Source organism: Microcaecilia unicolor, chromosome 8, assembly GCF_901765095.1.
Source record: "Microcaecilia unicolor chromosome 8, aMicUni1.1, whole genome shotgun sequence".
NCBI classification, from domain to species: domain Eukaryota; kingdom Metazoa; phylum Chordata; class Amphibia; order Gymnophiona; family Siphonopidae; genus Microcaecilia; species Microcaecilia unicolor.
Window position 1 is genome coordinate 196,340,009 of NC_044038.1, and position 17,453 is coordinate 196,357,461.

The window sequence follows — 17,453 nt, forward strand, 5'->3', positions numbered from 1 at the left end:
GCTACAAACGGACAGGTAAGGAGTTACTGCTGTAGAAAAATGATATCTGAAACAGAGCCAACACCACACAGCTCGAAAAGTACTCAAATAAGAATAAGTCTTCAAGATGCTAGAGGGGTAACCCCACACCCTCCCCCCAACCCTCTGAATGAAGCAAACTGAAGTGCACCCTCCCTGCCAGCCCAGTCTCAACTGCTGTCACAGAAAAGTGAGACCAGTTGGGAAACCAGTCATTCAGATGTTGCATGCCACAAGCAAATGGTCAGGTATTGTAGGTTCAAAAGGCCCATGCCCCTGTGGGCATGTAGCTTATGCAATATAGTTGAAGGAAGACATAAAACACTTATCTTAATACAAAGTCCACTGCTGTCGACCAGACACCATTTCAGGGATGATTAAGCAGCCAAATCTGCAAAACCACATATCTCCTTTTCATCTTTTGTTTCTTTTCAGAATAAGCCTGCTGGAGCTAACAAAATAGACTTTCTATGTTTAAGGTAAGTGTTGTGGTATTTTGCTTCATATTCAAGACTGCTCATCTACAAAGCCAACAGGAGCAGGTGATGATTCCCATCCAAGTAAAGACACCAATAACAAAAAGATAGGTTGTGCTGGATGTTGATGCTACTGTTTTATCAAAGACTTGTATTTACTTTTGTATTCCCTGGTTTTTGCTTCTGTTCACACGACATGTGTGATGACAGTGTCGCACAGCTACAAAATCTTTCACAGGCTGCAGCAGAGGCTATTACTTAGAATAAAATGCCAGTGAATTTCTCATTGATGTTTATGATTAAGTTTATTTCAGTGCTTAATGCAGTGGTTCCCAAATCTGGTCCTAGAGGCACCCCAGCCAGTCAGGTTTTCAGGATATCCACAATGAATATTCATGACAGAGATTTGCATGCAGTGGAGGCAGTGCATGCTAACCTCTCTCATGAATATTCATTGTGGATATCCTGAAAACCTGACTGGCAGGGGTGCCTCCAGGACCAGGTTTGGGAACCACTGGCTTAATGTATCCCCTTTTGCGGTGACACCAAAGCGATTTACAAATGTAAATACAAGCACTCTCATAGTGGCCAACTGCAGGAGCACTGGAAAATGTGGATGTCGGGATCAGTTTAAAGGTTAGAACAGACAAGAACCAGGAAAGCCAAGCTTCAAATCTAGAGGCCGACCAAATTTCAATTTCAGTACCTAAACTGGCCCACACACCCCTCCCCCAGGCATACCTCTCGTCCCAGCCATTTCCACCGCCAAAACAGCCGCCGTGACCTTCAGCAGCAGTCTCACAAGACTGACACTGAAAGTCTCAGTGGCCATCTTGGGATTGGAGCCAGTATAGGCAAGAGCAATTTACAGTTGCTCCTGCCTATACTGGCTCCAATCTCAAGACTGCCGCTGAAGGTCAAGGCAGCCATTTTTGTGGCGAAAATGGTTGGGGCCAGAGCATCTGTGAATTGCTCTTGCCCTGGTTACGCCACTAGGGCACCTGAGGTAGGCATTGGGGGGGGGGGGGGGGGGGGAAGCTGGCTGATGGGTGGGTCCCAGAGGGGTGAAGAGAGGCTGTGTGTGGCGGTGGTGATGGGGGCCTAGCTGGTTTCAGTCACGGATTCTGCCAATTTCAGTCACGGGGGGTTTGGTCGGTCTCTATTCAAATCCCACTTCTCCTAATGACATTCTTTTTGCCCTTTGGATGAGTCACTTCACCCTCAACTGTTGTTATCAACATATTATTAGTAAATACGTATCGTTGTATAAAATGAGATCTATGGTAAATAAGGTACTACCTCATGAGCATGCATTTTCATAATTCTAGCATTTAGACAGCAAGCCCTCTGGGGCAGGGATCAACTTATTGCACATGGATTTTGAAAGGTGAGTATTAAAATCTAAAATACAAATCCCATGGATTCCAGCTCCGTCTTACCTGAGGAATAGGATGCAGAATCCTTCTTCATGACAGACTCAGGGGCTTTCCTTCTCACCTCCTGCATGCAGCTCTTCCTTTCTGCCTTATTTGCGCGGTTGGCTTTAGCACGATCTTCTACTTTAGCAAGACCTTTTGTAAAAGTTAAATGCAAACACAGGGAAAGACTGTGTAATGCACAGCACCTGTCCAATGCTCACAGACTCTATTGCAAAATGGGACTGAGAAGGAAGGGCACAGAGTGGGGACTGTGGAATAGATAGTTTCTCTCTTATTAAAGAGGAAGTTTTATCAGCTACCCTTAATTCAATTTCTTCATGAGTTGTGTACAAATTTAGGAGGCCACAAGGACAAGCAGGATTCAGAGACTTGATCCCTCAAAACGGCACACTAAGAAGTGGTATGTGACACGGTAAATATACTCTGCACCAAGGGCTGAACTTGTAAGGATAATGTAGCAGCAGCAGAAAAGCTGAGAAATATTTGTACATATCTGTATGCTTCCAGGATTTCTAAGCCAGCTGCTCCCTAGGGCTGTGCATCTTCTAATTGCCCTGGAGAGAGAATTTTGGGAAGGAGGTAGCTAGAAGTTATCGCCAGCACATTCAGCAGGTGCTGTCTATCAGGTGAATATAAATACATTAACCTCCAGGTTGACAGCAATGGAGAGGGGCAGAGAGTGCTGCTGCTGCTCCAAGGGATAAAAGGCTGGAAAAGGAAGTTTGTCTAATCCCTACAACCTTGCTTAAGCTGGATGATAAAAAATTTTCTTAGTATCTTTTGAACCCATGGTCAGCATTGCGGGGGTGCAACCAGGGCAACTGCCCTCAGCCCAAAGTCTGGTGAAGCAGAAGGTAGCACAGCCAGCTAAGTGGGATTTGGGAGCCCCTCTCCCTAATATCTACTCTGGGCTCCAGCATGTCTAATACTGGTTCTGTTTGAACCTAGGATGTATAAATGCTGCTGACGTTACTTTGAGATTACCTGCTAAACATCAATTTATTTAATGGGGATTTTGGCTTTTCTACCAGATCATTAATCTGGAACCTTCTGTCACCGATGAGAACTTGGCTGCATTTTCCCACTGCAGCTAGAAAGGAAGGTGAAGTCCTCTACCCCTCCCTCCCCCCCACCTCCAGGACCCTACCTGGACTTCTTAAAAAAAAAATTATTGTTAGGCTCATTTGGGTCAGATACCTCCAACCCTGAAGCATTCTACACTTCCTTTGTGAACAACAAGTACTTCTTAAACAGTCAGGAATCCATAATGAAGAACTAGAACCTGCTGTTCTCTTCCTGTCACATGATTACATAATTGTGTGCATTTGACAGCACAACACCATCACAACTGCTCATAAAACACTGTGGGATCCCATGTACACCATGCATGATAATGCTGCCATGTCATCCTTTTACCTTTCAGTCCAAAGGTCCCCGAGATTGATGGCTGCTCTCCTGTAAACTTCTTTGGAGTTTTCTGCTTCCTTCCTAAGTTGGCAGAGAGAAGGAAGAGCTGTACCCTGGGCTCACAAGAATGACTGACAACAACTCCTATACAGTACATCTGACCCCATAAAGGAAGAGAGCAATGAGGATCCCCCTTCCAGAGACACTGAAAGGCAGGAGAGGGTCACCACACAAATCTCCCCAAGATCCCTTTCAGCCACAGACAGAAGGCAGCTGCTCCCCTCTATTCTTTCTCCACTCCTCTAATCTCGCTCCCCAACTCCCCTGGAGATTTCTCCTCCACCCAGTGTTGGTGCTTTTGCCCCTGCTGCCCTTCCCCCACCCTGAGGACAGTAGCCTTCCTGGTCCCTAGCTTACGATGTCTCATTCTCTCTGGATCCTCCTCTGGCACTGCTGCATGGCTGCTCTCCTGCTTTGAGTCCCTGCAGCTAGAAGTCGCTGCAGATGGTACACTGGGTTTGTCTCCTCTCCTCTGGCTCTCTGCTGCACACTCCCCATTCTCAGGGCACTGGGCAGATACATTGTCCATCTTCACCTGCTTGGGATTTCTGGCACAAGAATTGGCATCCACTGTAGCCCTACAGAAAACACTTAGAGTGAAAACTGTGCAAGTGGAAGGAAGTAATCTGTGTAGGTAAGCTGACTGGAAGAACTTTATTCAGTCCCCTGCCTAGAACAGCAAGAAAGCTGCAGATATACTGGTAGAGTGAGGAGAGGATCTCACTAGAGGAACAGCAGAAGGTGCTGCAGAGAAGGACTCAGGTGCATTGGTAGAGCTATGTGTAAGGGTCTCAGAGCTGAAACATCAGGGGGTACTACAGGGTAGGAGTGAGGGACATTGGCAAAGCTGTGTGTAAGGGTCTCAGGACTCATCTAGCAGGGGCTGCTACAGGTGCATTAACAGAGTTGCAAATGGTATACAATAAAGGTATTTTTGCAATTTTGTGTCTGTGGGCATCTGTTCATTGCATGGAGTTGAGAAGCAGCCTAGTGGTTAAAGCAGCAAGCTAAAAACCAGAAAAAAGTTAGGTTCAAATCCTGCTTCTCCCACTGATGCTTCCTGTACCTTAGGCAAGTCATCTCACTCTTCATTGCCTCAGGTACAGCTCAGACTGTAATGTAAGCTTGTGAAATAAACTTGTGTAACCAATTATAATGTGCCTCAAGCTCAGATTTGAACAAGATGCATAATTAAATCTAAATTTCAAATGGATCGCTGTGTGGCATCAGACTCCAGCCTTGGAATGACAACCTGTTATGTCAACATATTGCAACTTTCCATGCCTGATCTCTGAATACTGGCTCTGATTCCAGCCACCATACTTTAAAATTCTGCAGCAGTGTTGGCAAATTGCTGCATGTTTCTAAGAGGCCTTGCCTGGTGATCTGGTTTTAGAAGATCTAGACCAGATCTCAGCAGGGTAATTCTTACTACTGAAATATGAAAAGGATGGAAAAACACACACACACACACAACTTCAAATTAGCCACACCTTGCCCAGGATAAGAAAAGATACCTGCCTTTAGCCTCGGCAGTAGGTAGTGCATTTATAGACCACAATTAACCTATTCATAGACCCACTGAAGCAAGAGGCGTACCACAGAAACTAATGAAAAAATAAAGGGGGCTAAGATAATGAGGCCTACAAACCCTACATTTAAATTGAGAAGTTTCACTAAGAGAACCCTCGGGAATATAATCAAAGGCAAAGCAGCTGAATTGGAGTCAGTGTGCAGGGAATCACCTTTTCTTGCTGGTTCTCCTCTGTCCTTGGGCTGCCAGTGGCGATGGTGGAACTGGTACCGGCTGCGTATGCTTCCAGTTCTTGTGCTTCTCCAGCAAGCAATTAGAGGCAAAAGCAACATCACAGTAACAGCAGGGATAGATCAACTTCTGTGAAAACGCCACCTGCAGGACAGCAGAGGTTCAGACAGTGTCACACCTAGAAAACAGTCATTTATGGTGGTGTCACATTGGGTCTCATTTACAGTATAAACACAGAGAAAAGACAAAGGGCTGAGCTCCCTGTGTGTGTGGTTAGGGTGGTTAGAGAAAGCTGTTTTCAGGAAGCTGTGTTCTTTCTCTCTGGAAGAAGTGGTGGTGGGGAGAGAAGTGGTGGTGGGGAAGGCTCCATAAGAGACTAGCCCCTCTGTGGGTTGTGATGATGGTGAACAGGAGGCTGGATGCTCCCTCTGTGGTAGTGGTTGAGGGGATAGGTATAGCTCCCTTTGTGGAGAGGGGTGAAAGAGGTCAGTTTTTGTGTCACAATTTGTTGTTAGTAGGTCATTTCACCACAGGTTCTCTCTCTTAGTAAAAACTAGATACAGTACTCCACATACACAGGATTACACACAATGCTACATGCGGTAGAGTCATGCTAGGAAATTTCCCATTTGTATAGAGTCAGGAGTCTCATGAAGTCAAGCAACATGGTCTTATGAACCTAGTTTTTCTGAGTTAATCACAAGGTGATGCACTCCATGTCGGATACGGTAATGAATAAATTATGTTTTACCTGATAATTTAGTCCTACCAGACCAGTCCAGAAACTGTGGACTATGCCCATCAACCAGCAGATGGAGACAGAGACTAAAGAGTTGTGAGCTCTGTCCTAGAAGGGCATCCCTTGCTCTGTCCTATAAGAGCATCCCCTGCTCGACTGAGACTCTGTCCTCCACCTGGTTCAGGAGTTGAATTCTAACTTGTCCAGAAACTGCATGGTCTGCCCATCTCCATTTGCTGGAGACAGAGAAATATTGAAGACCAATGGCTGCATGGTACCCTTATAGGGCAGAGCTCACAAGTCTTTAGTCTGTCTCCATCTGCTGGTCGATGACATAACTCACAGGTTCTGGACTGGTCTGGTAAGGATGCTAAGGAAGGATTTCCTAACAAGCAAGGATGATTTATAACCCCAAACTGCTCAAAGGGGAGAGGGCCAGCTTGGGGGCTCATTTATTATCTGCTCTCTTGCCAACTAGATCAAGTGAGTTCCAATCCCAGCTCCATTTCTTGTCCTTACAGATCTTGATTTAATTCTCAGTAAGAAAACCTGCTCCTCAAGCTAGAGCTGCAGAGAGAACTTTCTTTATTCCTGAAGAGTGTGTGAAAGGTAGCAGTAATAGCCCGAGTCCTGCCTGAATGTCCGCCACCACTGACAGAAAGAATCAGATACATATACCCATCCTGAAAATCAAGCAAAGTTCAGGCCAAGACACCTTCTGACTGCTCTCCCCTCCACAGTATTAATGAGCACTTTCAACAAGACACCTCCTGTATGCTCACCCCTCTGCTCATTTCCCTTCATTGGAAAATGTGGAAGGTCCTGGATTGCTCTTTTCACCAAGTCTCCAGCTTTAACATGTACCTAATGCAACTGACTAAGACAGTGAGAAACAGCAGAGTTCACCAGCCTACAAGATCTAAGACTCCGATGATCAAATCCCCCGTGCTACACCCTCCTCAATCATTACAAGGTACGGGGCCCCTAGACCACCAGGGCAGGTGGGGGTAGGGTTGCTCACTGAGCCACCAGGGAGGATTTTTTTGGTGTGGGAGGTTAGGGGCTGGAGGTCCACAAGACCTCCGGCCCCCCTCCTCATGACCAGGGGAGGGGAAGCCATTGGGCCACCAGGAAAACTTGTTCGGGGGAGGGGGGTTAGGCCACTGGACCTCCAGCCCCTTGCGTGCGAGGGGGGGGCTGCAAACATGCAAATGCATGCTGGACAGGGCTCCCCATTCCTCCCCAATGCTCCGCAAACCCTAACACCAGCTCCGAGGTGGTGTTAGGGGTTGTTGGGGAGCAGCGCCAATGTTTGGTGCACTGCCACTGAGCATTGGGAGGAATAGTAAATGCCCTGATTAGCATGCACTTGCATGCTACTTGCAGTCAGAGCCCGCATGCGCATTGTTTCACATGCTCATGGGCTCTGATCATAGGGTGGAAGCAAATGCGGGTGCTAGTACGGCGCTAATAGCCTCTAGCGCACGTGTTTGTTTCTAATCATTGGTCCCCGAGTAACAGAAAGTGTGAAAGGAGGATGAGGAAGGGGAAGACAGAGAGAGAGAAACGACAGAGTCTAAGAATCAAATGTACACAAGTATGCAAGGCTGAAACAAACAGTGCAGCTTTACCATTACTGGGGTCTCTTGGATATCATGGCTCTTGGTCTTGGGTCGACCCTTTTTCTTTCCTTTTGTTTTATTACTCATTTCATTTTCTGCAAATCAAAACACAAAAGTTAAACACCAAGAACCTGTCTTAAGAACATAAGACATTCCATCTAGCCTAGTATGCAGTCTCCACACTCAGCAAATCCTAAAGAAGAGATTCATTTCTTGCAGTTTCTTTCCGGGGATGAGTAGAAGCTTTCTGAGCTCTACCTGGCCAAGAAAGGTTTGTGGATTTCTACAGGAACACTTTTAATCCCAACTATGTGAGACTCTCTGATTACATCCTCTGGCAAAAAATTCCACAGCTTGACTGTGCATTAATTGAAAAACTCTTTCGCCAACTAATTGTTAAATAAACCATAAACAGGTAACAGATCTAAATTCTAGTTTATACGAAACAAACTGTCAGTTTCATGAAGTGTCCTCTGGTCCTGACACCTGCTTTCTTAACATATCAGTATATCCATGAGCCCCCTTCCTTCTGGTTACGCCCCAATGTGGTAACTAGCTAGTGGTTCCTCTTAGAATACTGATCACAGAATTAATACCTTCTTTTTCACCACATTCATTTTCTCGTCTGTTATCTAGTAGATGAGGCTGCTCAGAACTATGTTATTGCCTAGGGGTTCTTCTCCATCCTTTGCATTACCATGTGGAAAGTGGTTAGTTTTTTTTCTCAACCTGTAGAGCTCTGTATTCAAATAAAATTCAGGTAGCTGAAGAAAACAAAATCAATTCAGGTCTCAGTTAGGGCTGCAGCAGAAGGAAAGAAGAGCCCAAAGCTTGCAGAATTCATGAGAGCACTATATTTACCAGCAAACTCTTATCCTCAGGTTCAGCTGATCAGTCCAGGTCACCTAGGGCTAGCTGATCTAGTCCAGATTTTGCTGAATTGGATGGATGGCATTGCATTTCTCTTCCTCCATCCTCAAGATACTGTGAGACACTATTACTCATAGGTCCACTGCTCCCACTACCCACTTCATAGGCCTTATTTTGTCAAAGGAGACATGGGATTGGTCAGAAGGCATCATATCACAGCTCCTTGGTTTTCCAGAGAGATCAAATGCATTTATATATGCAGGGAGCACTGCCTATGCACTGTGAGTCCATTTACTGTAGTACCTCGGAGATTGCAGGACACTGCAAAATGTCACTAGCTCTCTCCCAGCTCATTATATTTGTGAGCATAGACTACCTGTATCACTAGTTACCATGCCCACTATAAACACAAGACTTCATTTTAAGAAAGAGGTTGTAGAATTCTATCTTACTGAAAACATTACATGTAGCAAGTTGTTTTCTTGCATTTGCCCTTTGACCTGCTCTATGATCTTCCTTGATCAATCAGAAAAATCAGAGCTGGCTTTAGCGCTAGTGGTGTGAACACCTGGAATGGTATCCCCTATGGTCAGGGATAGTGGGAGGGAATGGGAGGCATCCCCAGAACTGGAGGCAATGCTATTTAAAGCCACAGCTGCACCTTACTCTACATAGCTGGAAGGGTGAAAGAACACTGGAGTAATACATCCCTTCAAATCTGCCACTTGCACCACTGAAGTAGTGCTGTGTGTGACAAATGGTAGCGCTGCTTGCCCCTTCTATTTGGGGTGTGTCTCTGAATAGTGAAGTGGACTGGCATTCCCTGTGGCTATTGACTGTAACCAGCAACTGTGACAATGAGTGGGCCTGTAATGATCATGTGATTAGGAATTACTGACAGTGACTGGTGAATTACAAGTTATTTATAAACAACGGTTTTTGTCAGTTTAGTGAAAATAGGTTCAATATATATGATTTCAATTTTTTAATTTTTTGTTGATTGTTTGAGTTTCTCATCTTTGTGACCTACGGAACATACTACTACTACTTATCATTTCTAAAGCGCTACTAGACGTAAGCAGCGCTGTACACTTGTACAATCATAATGTTTTGGTAACTTGAATGTCTTTAGATTTTGTAGGAAGAAAGGAGTGAGTCCACTACTTTATCACACTCCCTGAAGCCTATAAGGGGTGAAATACAATGATGTGCTGGGGAGACTTTGGAAATACTTTGCTATTTTTGTTAGAGAGTCGTGTTAATGACCATGTATGCTCCAAGCATTGGTTAAACTTTTCCATGAACAGCAAGTAGTTCTAAATAACTGCAAAGTTAAGTGACGTGGAGGTGTATTTTCAAAGCAATTAAGACTTAAAAAGTTACATAGTAACTTATGGAACTTTGTAAGTCTAAGTGCTTTGAAAATGAGCCCCTATACATTAAAAAAAAAAAAATTAACTTTGAAATTGAAAAGGGAAAGGTCCAATTTTAAGTTCTGAAAGGTCACAATAATAACTCTGTAAGTTTTTTCCGGGTGCTATAATGAACTCTCTAAAAACCTCTTACGTTTTAAACCTTTCACTGTGGAAAAAGCACAAAAGATGATGATCCACAATATGTCAAATACGACCTGAGGATGGCACCACTAAAGAAAAAGGTCAGGTTTTCATAGAAGTGGAGGGAAATTTTTGATATGACATCCAAGTTGGACATTTACAAAAAAACGTCCAAAATCTGAATAGGAAAGAAGTTCATTTTCAAAAAAGAAAAACGTCTATCTTTTGTTTTCGAAAATACTGTTTCTAACAAGTTTTTGTGCTTTGGACATTTTGTTTTTTGGTCTATTTTCAAAAAAACCCCAAAACATCCAAGTGAAAATTTTAGAAAATCAAGCCATTGGGATATAGGAGGGGCCAGCATTTTTAGTAGACTGGTCTCCCAGACATCCCAGGAGATAAATGGACCACACTAGGGGGCGCTGCAGTGGACTTTAAAAACATGCTCGAAGGTACACATCTCACCGTTGCTCCCTTATCTTGTCTGCTGATCCCCCGCAAATCCCACTGCCCACAAATGTACACCACTACTATATCCCTTATGGGTGAAGACGGCACCTATACGTGGGTACAGTGGGTTTCTGGTGAGTTTTGGAGGGCTCACAGTTTCCCCCACAAATGTGACAGGTAGAGGGAGATAGGGACCAGAGTCCTCCATGCCATGGTGCACTGCACTGACCACTACACTACTCCAGGGACCTGCATGCTGCTCTAATAGACCTGGCTCTAATATCTGAGGCTGTCATAGAGGCTGCTAAATCATGTATGTATTTTTTTTTTGTTACATTTGTACCCCGCGCTTTCCCACTAATGGCAGGCTCAATGCGGCAGGCAATGGAGGGTTAAGTGACTTGCCCAGAGTCACAAGGAGCTGCCTGTGCCAGGAATCGAACTCAGTTCCTCAGTTCCCCAGGACCAAAGTCCACCACCCTAACCACTAGGCCACCCCTCCACATTTGTGGGGGGTGGGAGGGGGTCACCCCTGATTCCCTCCAGAGGTCATCTGGTCATTTAGGGCACCCTTTTGTGCCTTATTCATTATAAAAACAGGTCTAGCTCAAAGCGTCTTAGTTTTAGTCCTGGACACTTTTGTTTTGTTCCATTATGGCTGAAAAATGTCCAAGTGTTAGGAACACCCGGATCCTGCCCTTAACACGCCCCCTTGTAATTTGAACGCACTTCTGATGGACTTTAAAGAAAAATGTCTAAAAATTGGTTTTGAAAATACCAATTTGGATGTTTTTGCGAGAACGATGTCCAATTGCCGATTTATGCCACTTTTTGGATATTTTTCTCTTTTGAAAATGAGCTCCATAGCCTTCTAAAACTTTATAAACCAAAAACATATTTTAAGTGTAATGCGGGCTTCTATCAGCAACCAATGAAGTTACACCAACAAAGGAGTCACATGGTCATACTTTTTAAAATGTAAATATCAAACGTGCAACTGTATTTTGCATTGCTTGATTTATAATATTGTTTAAAATACTATCTGCAGTTATTGACACCTAGTTTGACTTTAGTTATTGTTATTGCTAGCTTATTTTCAATCAAATGTTTTGTTGTATCATTTCCCTTTTTCTGTTCTGAGTGTCTCTTTGGATGCCACAGCTCTGTGTTCACTGCCTACACACCATGAGGACACCAGAATAAAACATCTTCTTTCATCCCTTAGAAAAGGGAACATATGCTCTCTTCATCTGCTCCCTACCTCCCTCCCAACCGTTCAGAAAATGGTCATATTTGTCCCACAAACACAAGAGCAAGCCTTGGAAAGTGAATTCCCCCTCCCCCCCCCCCCCCCCCCCCCCACACACACACACACACACACACCCCAATTTATTATTTCAGGAAAGAATTTCTCACCCTGGATTTGCATGTCCTTCACTGCATATCCTTTGTTAGCTCTGCTTTGGCTGATCTTTTTAATCCTACATTTACCTCTTCTGGAGCAGGAATCAGCCATTCTGCACAGCCAGCTACTAGGAAACAGAGACAGAGTGACTCAATGAAAGATTAACCAAGTGAAGCAGAGAGAGGTCAGGAGAAACAGTGGAAAAAGACCAAAGGAGTGATGGACAAAGAAGACAGAATACTTCCAGCAAGTCTACAAAGGGCTCCACACTGAAGATCAAAAGATAAACCAAGATGACTAATTCCCTTCCAAAGTATCAACAAACACCATTGGACACCATTACAACAAGGTAGGAACATGATGACACTTCAGCTACCAAAAGCATGTAGCTGGTAGGGAACAACAATGGATTTAACCCTCAAACTACCCCACTCTAGCCATCAGAAACATAGGAAAAGAAGACAGATCTTCTTCTCCCTTAGAGATCCTATGTACTTGTCCCATGCTTTCTTGAATTAATATACTGTTTCCACCACCTCCACTGGGAGGCCATTCCATATATTCACCACCTTTTCTGCGAAAAAGTATTTCCTCAGGTTCCTCCTGAGTCTGTCCTCTTTAACCTTCATCCTATACCCCCTCATTCCAGAGCTTCCTTTCAATTGACACTTGCCTCCTGTGCATTAATGACACAGAATTAAACATCTCTATCATATTTGCCCTCTCCTGCCTTTCCTTCAAAGTATACATATTGAGATCTTTACTATTTGGGAATTTTTATAACACCTAATCTTACAAAACCTTCTGAGGTGAATTATGTTCCCTGTTTAAACAGATTGACAGGGATCTGCTTAGGTGGAAGGAGAACGATATTTCCTGGTTAGGAAGAATGGCTATGATAAAAATGAATGTGTTCCTGTATTTGTTGTACTTGTTTCAGGCTCTGCCGATTCATATTCCCAACCAAGCCCTAAACTTGCTACAAATCATGCAGTTAATACAGAATAGCTGCCATCCACAGGTGGACAAGACAGTGTTACATCCTGAAAAGAAAGTGTGGGGGGGGGGGGGGGGCTTGGGGTCCCAAATATTAAGGTTTTTGCAAACTGAACAGCATTATATTCAAAGCATGACTGGCATTACTCCCTTGGGTACGAGGACAAGGTAGGAGAGGGATGGATGTGGGCAATCCTTTTACACAACACATTCTTGTATTAATTGACAAGATCAAGAGGCAATTATTGGGAAAGACGGGTTCTTGATATCATTACCCCTTCTGTATAACAGGGATTTTATCCTTGGACAGGAAGTGGATATGTTTAAGTGTTAGAAGGTTGGGAATTACATTCCTTTTATCAGTTTTTGGATGATGGCAACCTTAAAACCTTTGAGAATCTTAAGGAGGAGTTCACGCTGAGGGAAGGGGAGGTTATCTTAAGGAGGGTCTGGCCCTGACTGAACAGTTACGGATGGAAAATAGGAGCAAGGGGGCCGATCTCAGCCCTCAATAGGAAGATAGGCGAGAATAGCTTTGCTAAATTAAAGCATATGAAGGACAGGAAAGAGAACTTAGGGAAGACCTTCTCAGAAAAGCAGTGGAGAAAGGAAATAGATGGTGCTACTAGAGTATCTGTTTCTGTTAGGCTCAAAGAAAATAGTGTGAAGGTGTTGCTAAGATGGTATCTCTTCCCCTGTGAAGTTGAGGAAAATATACCCATCCACTCCAGGAGGCTACTGGTGGGCTTGTGGGGAGAATGGGACATTCTAGCATATGTACTACTACTAATCATTTCTATAGTGCAACTAGATGTATGCAGCACTGTACACATTATATGCAGGTACTTTCTCTGTCCCTAGGGGGCTCACAATCTAAGTGTTTAGTACCTGATGCAATGGAGGGTTGTGACCTGCCCAAGGTCACAAGGCGCTGCAGTGGGAATCAAACCCAGTTCCCCAGGATCAAAGTCCGCTGCCTAACCACTAGGCTACTCCTCCACCCCATATTTGATGGTTGTTGCCAAAGATCCAGGTGTTCTGAACCCAGATTCAACAGGAGGTTCAGGGTATTTTTCACACTGATTTTATACTCCAAGACCTACTTACTGGGGCTATAGCAGGAGGAGACATATCAAACACTGTAAACCAATAACAGCCTCCCTCTTACCAGCCTGATGTAAAATTGCATCTAAAAATGGAAAGGCAAGAATCCTCACAGTTTAGAGTAACAGAGGGGGAAGATTAGGGATTGTATTGTTAATGAATAAAACAATGGACCTGCATCGTAACTGATACAAAAAGATTGATAGTGAATGGCCCTGTTGATATGTTACATGAATAGATGAATGCTTGGAGTTTTAGGAATGGAGGAGGATATTCCTGGACCTCTACCCTAAGATATAAACCAAATCTGTGCATGAGAACACCCCAAACTAATATTTTGGATTTAACTCACACCTTTCTCAACAGTAGTTGAAGGTAAGTTACATTCAGGTACACATGTGTACACAGATCCCAAGCTATAACTCAGCCCCAACACTGAGGAATAACTCCATTTCCATGCAAGCCAGGAGATAACAGGAAGAATTTTGTTTTATTTAGCACTTCTAAAACATTTCTTATTTATTCTTTAACTACTTCATGTATGTATTACTTTTTAACAGCTAGGTTTATTTTTCGTTTGGACAAATTCAAGAGGGCTGCTCCTTCGTTGGAATCCTTAGATTGGCTTCCAGTTAATTCTTGAATAGTGTTTAAAATTGCCTGTTTGATCTTTAAGGGCCTCTTTTGCCAAATTGCGCTAGCGATTCCCGGTGTGGCAATGCCGCGCAGGAATTGCTAGTGCAGTTTGGTGAGACCCTAAATCTTTTTGTGGCCTACATTTGGAAGGAGTTATTAAGATTTTGAATATTCCAAATCAGTCTACATTGAGTGAAGTTAAAAAAATGAAACAACGTTCCATCAATGAATAAAGTTCAAAATAAGAGGCAGCCAGAGTCTGAAATAATCTTCCAAAACAGACTACAGAACTACCTGTCTAATCTCTCTTTCAAAAAGCCTAAAAAACGTATTTGCTTTTGAAATCAACATTTTCATAATAATGATATAACTGATTGAAGGATTTTTTAAAAATGTTATTTGTACTTCCCTCTATTGCTGAGGTCTTCTTGTTGTAATCCCTTATAATTTTCAAAGGAAATAAATGGAATATAAGACTACAGATAGTATAGCACGGTATGTACAAATTCTCACAATAAGAAACTTTCCTGAATATGAATTTGACAAGGCAAAAGGGAAAGAGAGAGAAAGTTAGAATTTTAAAAGGAAACAAACATAAACAACTGTTTGGGAAACAGACTGCAAGGGAGAGGGAGAAGAGAAGAGAAGTTTGTGTGGGAGTGGACACATACCCAAAACCCCAGTTGAGAACAAATCCTTGCTTAAGACTGGTGTATCTACTCAGTGATATGATCAGAGCCACTCCTGCAACATAGACTGGGCTACTTCAGGGTTTGCTCATACAATTCAAGTAGGGGTATTTCAGGGGCATCTTACTCACATAATTTGGCCTGAAGTATTGGAAGGGTGTCAACCTGTGTAATTTGGGCTTGGATATTTGAAGAGGGTCTACTTGTATATATTAGGGAGGGATGTTTGAGGGGGCCTGTGTAATCTGTGCTAGGATATTTAACGAAGTCTTTGTAATTTGGGCTGGGGTATCTGATGGAGGGTCCCTTTGTGTAATTTGTACTGGGGTATCGGATTGAATGTGTAATTTGTACGGGGGTATTTGGCAGGATCTGTGTGTGTAATTTGGGTGAGGTAAGACACATACCTTGGTTTCTGAAGAGATGCAAGAGCTACAGAGTAACTCAGAGAAACTTTTCACCAGGATGCTCTCCTCTGGGGTATATGTGGCAGCTCTGAATAAGAAAGGCAGGAATTATTCATTCTCCAGACTCACAGGAGAAGAACTGAGGGCCTGTCTTTCCTCAGACCCTCTGCTCTATACCTCCAGTTTGCCTGCCAGCTGAATCTGGTCCTGGATTTACCCCACTGCCTGCAGGAACTTTGTTGAGGAAAATCAACATGCACCCCCCCCCCCCTTAACCCCGCTCCTCTCCCTGTTCCCCCCTACTGCCCAAAACCTCACCTCTCCTACTTCCTCTTGTCCTACCTCTTCCCCTTCCCATATCCCCCCAAACCCATTCCCCACTCAACTACCTACTCTGCCATTGCACTGTCCAACAACTCACCACTCCTTCCACCCCAACCTCCCCTCTCACATCTCCCCCCTCCACTCATTGCCCTGCCCAGAGCCTCACCTCTCCCTGCTCCCCCCATTTCCCTGACCAACCCGCCCCTCACCTCTCCCTCCTACTCCTACCCTCCCCTTGTCCCTGTTCTTCCATTGCCCCGGCCAGCTAAACACCCCTGCCACTCTCCCCCGCGCTATCCGCGTCCCTCTTTGACAGCTGCCACATCCCCATCCCCTTTACGCCCAGTAAAGGCGGCGCTGCCCGCAGGAGGGGGGGGGGGGGGACTGAGGTAATGACGTCACGTGGATCCTGTTCCTGCGGGGGGGGAGGGGTGGAGTGACAGGACCCTGAAAATGTAGAGTCGCCCCTCTGCCGCCCCGCACTCGTGCCGCTCTTGGCCAGGGACCTGTCAGTGCTGCGCAGGAATATGGTGGCTGTCCCCGGGAAGGGGAGATCCGGCCGAAGAACCCCCTCCCCTCCCCTCACGATCTTACCTCGGCCTCCACCGCTCTTCCATCCCGAGCCGCGCGTGGCACCTCCTGCGCGTTCCCGACTCTGCCGTACCCTCAGCAGCTCTCGCGCTATCAGCAGCAGCGGTCCAGATCCGGGAGGGGAGGAGCGGAGCGGGGCGGGCCGGTACCGAGAAGGCAGATTAATCGCCTTCCAGAGGTAGCACCAAGAAGATCTGTCCCCACCCACCCCCATCTCAAAATAATCCCGATCTCTACTCTGAGATACCACTCTGAACCTCTACCCACTAAATAACCTCGATCCCTGCACTGGGATATCACCCTGAATCTCAATCCACGAAATAACCCCCATCCCTTCAATATCATACTGACTGAACCCCTAAATAACCTGCATCCCTTTCTAACCACTAAATAACCCCTCTATCCCTGGGATATGACGCTGAACCACCAAATAACTCCGATCTCTGCACTATCGCCCTGAACCTGTAGACTAAATAACCCCGATGTCTACCCCGAGATATCATACTGAACCTCTACCCCTAAAATAACCCCGATCCTTGCACTGAGATATCACCCTGAACCTCTGCCTCTCAAATAATCCCCATCCCTGCACTGAGATATCACATTGAAATTCTACCCACTAAATAACCCAGATCTTTGCACTGAGATATCACCCTGAACATCTATTCCTCTCCCCAAATAATCCCAGTCTCTACTCTGACACATCAAACTGAACATCTACCCACTAAATAACTCCAATCTCTACCCTGAAATATCATCCTGAACCTCAGTCCCCCAAATAATTCCAGTCCCTGCACTGAGATATCAATCACCCTGATTCCCTCCCCCAAAAATAACTCTGATCCCTGTCTTGAGATAACACCTTTATCTGTTATTCCAAAAATAATTCCAGTTCCTAA

At 44.6% G+C, this 17,453-nt stretch overlaps 1 protein-coding gene across 5 annotated transcripts in view; it reads right to left on the reverse strand.

The window, feature by feature from the left end:
• ZNF512B (zinc finger protein 512B) overlaps positions 1-16,624 on the reverse strand; it is an 81,743-nt gene extending 65,119 nt beyond the window's left edge. For 3 of the 5 annotated variants that reach the window (XM_030211060.1, XM_030211059.1, XM_030211055.1), the window contains exons 1-8: positions 16,558-16,624; positions 15,640-15,727; positions 11,819-11,934; positions 7,536-7,621; positions 5,146-5,309; positions 3,758-3,978; positions 3,350-3,421; positions 1,934-2,065 (exon numbers count right to left, since the gene is read on the reverse strand). In XM_030211060.1, the coding sequence (XP_030066920.1) occupies positions 1,934-2,065; positions 3,350-3,421; positions 3,758-3,978; positions 5,146-5,309; positions 7,536-7,621; positions 11,819-11,918 (775 nt within the window). In that variant the 5' untranslated portion in view covers positions 11,919-11,934; positions 15,640-15,727; positions 16,558-16,624. Of the gene's footprint in view, positions 1-1,933; positions 2,066-3,349; positions 3,422-3,757; positions 3,979-5,145; positions 5,310-7,535; positions 7,622-11,818; positions 11,935-15,639; positions 15,844-16,557 lie in introns of those variants that run through there. The other 2 variants (XM_030211056.1, XM_030211057.1) reach the window with 2 other exon arrangements.
• Positions 16,625-17,453: the final 829 nt, after the last annotated feature.